The following is a 5,092-nucleotide window of genomic DNA, read 5'->3' on the forward strand; positions in this document are numbered from 1 at the left end:
AGTTTGGACTCCACCAATCCACAGTCAGACAGATTGTGTACAAATGGAGGAAATTCAAGACCATTGTTACCCTCCCCAGGAGTGGTCAACCAACAAAGATCACTCCAAGAGCAAGACGTGTAATAGTCGGCAAGGTCACAAAGGACCCCAGGGTAACTTCTAAGCAACTGAAGGCCCCTCTCACATTGGCTAATGTTAATGTTCATGAGTCCACCATCAGGAGAACACTGAACAACAATGGTGTGCATGGCAGGGTTGCAAGGAGAAAGCCACTGCTCTCCAAAAAGAACATTGCTGTTCATCTGCAGTTTGCTAAAGATCACGTGGACAAGCCAGAAGGCTATTTGAAAAATGTTTTGTGGACGGATGAGACCAAAATACAACTTTTTGGTCTAAATGAGAAGCTTTATGTTTGGAAAAAGGAAAAGACTGCATTCCAGCATAAGAACCTTATCCTATCTGTGAAACATGGTGGTGGTAGTATCATGGTTTGGGCCTGCTTTGCTGCATCTGGGCCAGGATGGCTTACCTTCATTGATGGAACAATGAATTCTGAATTATAACAGCGAATTCTAAAGGAAAATGTCAGGGCATCTGTCCATGAACTGAATCTCAAGAGAAGGTGGGTCATGCAGCAAGATAACGACCCTAAGCACACAAGTCATTCTACCAAAGAATGGTTAAAGAAGAATACAGTTAATGTTTTGGAATGGCCAAGTCAAAGTCCTGACCTTAATCCAATCGAAATGTTGTGGAAAGACCTGAAGTGAGCAGTTCATGTGAGGAAACCCACCAACATCCCAGAGTTGAAGCTGTTCTGTACGGAAGAATGGGCTGAAATTCCTCCAAGCCGGTGTGCAGGACTGATCAACAGTTACGGGAAACGTTTAGTTGCAGTTATTGCTGCACAAGGGGGTCACACCAGATACTGAAAGCAAAGGTTCACATACTTTTGCTAGTTACACATATGTAATATTGGATCATTTTCCTCAATAAATAAATGACCAAGTATAATATTTTTGTCTGATTTGTGTAACTGGGTTCTCTTTATCTACTTTTAGGACTTGTGTGAAAATCTCATCTCATCTCATTATCTCTAGCCGCTTTATCCTGTTCTACAGGGTCGCAGGCAAGCTGGAGCCTATCCCAGCTGACTACGGGCGAAAGGCGGGGTACACCCTGGACAAGTCGCCAGGTCATCACAGGGCTGACACATAGACGCAGACAACCATTCACACCTACGGTGAATTTAGAGTCACCAGTTAGCCTAACCTGCATGTCTTTGGACTGTGGGGGAAACCGGAGGAATCCCATGCGGACACGGGGAGAACATGCAAACTCTACACAGAAGGGCCCTTGTCGGCTGCTGGGCTCGAACCCAGGATCTTCTTGCTGTGAGGCGACAGCGCTAACCACTACACCACCGTGTGCAGGAATACAGAAAATTCTCAAGATGTTCAGAAACTTTCAAGCACCACTGGACTATCCAGGTGTTCAATTTCACCCCTGTATATTTACATTTTCTCCAAACTCGAGGTGGTTTGAAGTGCATAATCAATTTGGTGCTGAACTCATCACGCTCAACCAAGTGTGTATTGTGGCGTATGGCGCTAAATGCGTAAACAACTCGCAATAAATCCGCGTCAAGTTATTCACAATACAGGTTGTGGGCCTGATCTACTCATGCCCTGAAGACCAATCAGCCGTAATCCCTTTAAGATCCAGTCTCTCACAGAATGGAAGCGAAACTCGCTGATGCTCGGGTTTAAAAGCGCTCGCGCTTTTCCGCCCTGCCTTCATTCTGCTCACAGCCCATCAGGTCGCACCATGGACACGCCGTGCTTCAGAGCGACAGCACATTTTCCACCAAGACCGCAACCGAAGAGCTTCAGCATCGACTGGATCCTCTCATCCGGACACCGAAAACCAGCCCTCGACAGTCAGACCGTTTGTACACCGCCTCAACTTATCATGCGCGGAGCTTTATTTCCAGCGAGGCCTTTCGGTTTTGGGTTCGAACCCGGCGCGTGCGTTTACACCTCGCACTTTTACCACCGTCAGAATGCTGCATACAGAAACACTAATGATGGTGAGACTCACACACACACACACACACACACACACACAGTACCGCTGTTACATATTGGACCATGCATTTTTTTAATTTCTTTATTTTTTGCATGCTTAGGATAGAGCTTTTATTGGTAATTTTCTTAATTATTCCCATCAGCTCGCGCTCGAGACTCGAACTAACTTTGATTCACTTCTGTTTCTAGCCCACCAGTCGGTTGGTTTAACATGCAATACTGGAGATTTTGGACTGAAGACGTGTCGGCGGATCCGGACGGTTTTCAGCGCAGAACAGCTGCAAAAGCTGGAGGAGGTTTTCGCAAAGCAGCGCTACATGACCGGCTCTGAGAAAGTGGTGCTCGCTTCGGCGCTGCGTCTCACTGAAACCCAGGTGAAAGTGTGGTTTCAGAACAGGAGGACGAAATGGAGGAAGAGCAGAGAGCTTGAGGAACGATCAAAGCATCAATGCAGTGATTTAAAGCATGAAACATCCATGACAGAAAACGCAGGAGTCCAATCTGTGGACAGTGAAGAATCTTCTGAAACGTGAACACAGCAAGCATGAAGTGCAAGTGACCCACAGACCCAAGTGAATCTCTCCAGCTTCTTGTTAAACAAGAAATCAAGGCATCATGCCACTATGTGGCTTTATAGCTATTCATGTTTTTCTTTCATAATAATAATAATAATAATAATAATAATAATAAATCCACAGTGTATAGCTTTTTTCTTCTTTTATGCATTGTGTAACGAGGTATGGACTTTTTCCTCATCAAAAATAATGCCTAGGTATGATTTTCATGGACAATGCTGATTTTATATTTAATTATTCATACAATTTAGTGATAATTTCCTGAATGTGTTTGAACCTGTTTGTGTTCCTTGGGACTAAATAAATCTCTTTATTATTATTATTATTATTATTATTATTATTATTATTATTAAATAGTAGTAATATCTACACTACCATATAATTAACTATTACATGAATAACTAAATGATGTATAAGACCAGCTATGGACTGGAGACAGTACCCTTAACGAAGAGACAGGAGGTAAAGTTGGAGGTGGCGGAGTTGAGGATGTTAAGGTTTGTGATGGGAGGTTGGACAGGATAAGGAACGAGCATGCACATCAGAGGTAGAGCTTGGGAATTAAGCTAAGAGAGATAAGACTGAGATGGTATGGGCACATCCTGAGAAGAGATGCAGAGCATGTTGGAAGGAGAATGTTGAGGATGGAGCTGCACGAAAACGAAAAAAGAGGAGATGAAAATGGCAGGTGTGGTAGAGAAGGATGCGGAAGACAGGGAGCAATGGAGACGAAAGATCCGCTGTGGCGACCCGTAATCGGGAGCAGCCAAAAGAAGAAGAAGACATGAATAACTAAATGAGGTTGTATGAATGTGCATTTGGCTAAACCTTATAACAATTTTATAACAGCCTTTTAAAATAGGTCTAACCCATAATTGAGCCTTCAATTGTTTATCATACGATAAGACAGGATCCACGAGATGCAAGTCAACAGCTGTTAGTTTTGCAGGGGTAGATTTTGTAGTTAGGCCTACTGGCGATTTGTTGTAGTCTACAGATGAAATAAAACTAGCTGCGGATCTGCCCCGACTCCTACATCCCTACACTGTTGAACAGCAGAGGGCAGCGTGTAGAAGGAAGAAACAGCTTTCAGTCTCAGCACCCAGATTCTCACAATCAGATCAGATTCACTGGGATGAAATAGCCAGTGCGATTCTTTATACAAGATCTGCAGCTTGTGCCACGACGCTTCTGAGGAATGCTGTGTACATTAAATACCCAGTGATTAAGCTTTTGAAATGGACCCGACAATTACTACATCAATTAGCATGTAATTATGTTTTTTTTTCCTGTTAAATTGCATTTTAGTAATCGAAAAACCTTGAAATTATACATCAAAATTTATGTCTTTGTCTTTTATCTTCCATTTTTTTTGTTTCTAAGATCAAATAGGATAAAATTTCACAGGTTTTATTATTATTATAGATGTTACACTTTAGGCCTGAGATCCTTGTTCTCTGTAATCTGTGATTAAAACCTATATGCTGAAACACGCTTTTTGAATTGAACTGCATTTAAAATATCGAAAATGCCACAAATATGCCTAATAATAATTTAAAAACATTACAAACAAACTCAGTAGCACTGAATATGATAAAATATGATGTGTGTGTGTGTGTGTGTATATATATATATATATATATATATATATATATATATATATATATATATATATATATATATATAAAAGTTTTTTTCTTGTCTTGTAAAGCTGCCTGCTTTCTCTATAAAAGTGAGAGTGAGATTTTGTTTTAGAAGATCGCTTTCTTAATAATAATAATAATAATAATAATAATAATAATATTATTATTATTATTATTATTATTATTATTATTATTATTTCATATTTGATATAAATAAAAATTACATGCGATGACAAACTTTTTTTTTTTACAAGTTAAGTAATTGATTTATATGATCTGTTCTCATGAAACTGCTTAATTGCCCTAATTCAGCAGTGTAAATTCACATTGGCTCTATAGCAGGTTACTTTGAGAAATTGCTTCAGTCTCAGATTCCTCCACTTACAGAGTTTTAATGCGTTTTTTTTTAAACGTTGTAAAGTTGATAAGAATAGATGGCGCTTCATGTCCTCTAAAGTTGGCTACCAGTAAAAGAGCCAACATTGGCTTCGGGCTTTTCAAAGGAGGCTTAACTTCAGTTAGTAGCAGGCAGGCAGGGGAACAATAATCACATTTTCGCCTTCACACCCGGAGAGCTTACAAAAACTCCAACTGTTATAGCCTTTCAGCGGCGCCCAATCTCTAATCAATGGCTAGAGGCAAAATTAATAGATGTTAATGACCATTTGAGTCGGAGGCAAAAAGGGGCCAAAATTGGCCAGAGAAAGCTATTAATTATATGCTGCCGGATTGAGAGGGGCAGGGAGGAGAGAAGGATTTTCGGGGGTTTTTCTGAGCCCCGGCGGAA

At 40.8% G+C, this 5,092-nt stretch overlaps 1 protein-coding gene across 1 annotated transcript; it reads left to right on the forward strand.

Annotated features, from left to right (window-relative positions):
* The first annotated feature begins 1,604 nt into the window (after positions 1-1,604).
* On the forward strand, positions 1,605-2,951 carry emx3 (empty spiracles homeobox 3). Its single transcript, XM_060926732.1, has 3 exons — positions 1,605-1,618; positions 1,695-2,089; positions 2,277-2,951. The coding sequence occupies exons 1-3, from the start codon at positions 1,605-1,607 to the stop codon at positions 2,618-2,620; spliced, it is 753 nt and encodes a 250-aa protein (XP_060782715.1). The 3' UTR covers positions 2,621-2,951.
* Positions 2,952-5,092: the final 2,141 nt, after the last annotated feature.

The sequence above is a fragment of the Neoarius graeffei genome, chromosome 8 (genome assembly GCF_027579695.1).
Source record: "Neoarius graeffei isolate fNeoGra1 chromosome 8, fNeoGra1.pri, whole genome shotgun sequence".
Lineage (NCBI taxonomy): Eukaryota > Metazoa > Chordata > Actinopteri > Siluriformes > Ariidae > Neoarius > Neoarius graeffei.

Excerpts from the sequence above, each read along its gene's own strand:
- emx3 (XM_060926732.1), top strand. Across the intron at positions 2,090-2,276 it reads ATACAGAAACACTAATGATG|CCCACCAGTCGGTTGGTTTA; the intron begins GTGAGACTCACA and ends TTCTGTTTCTAG.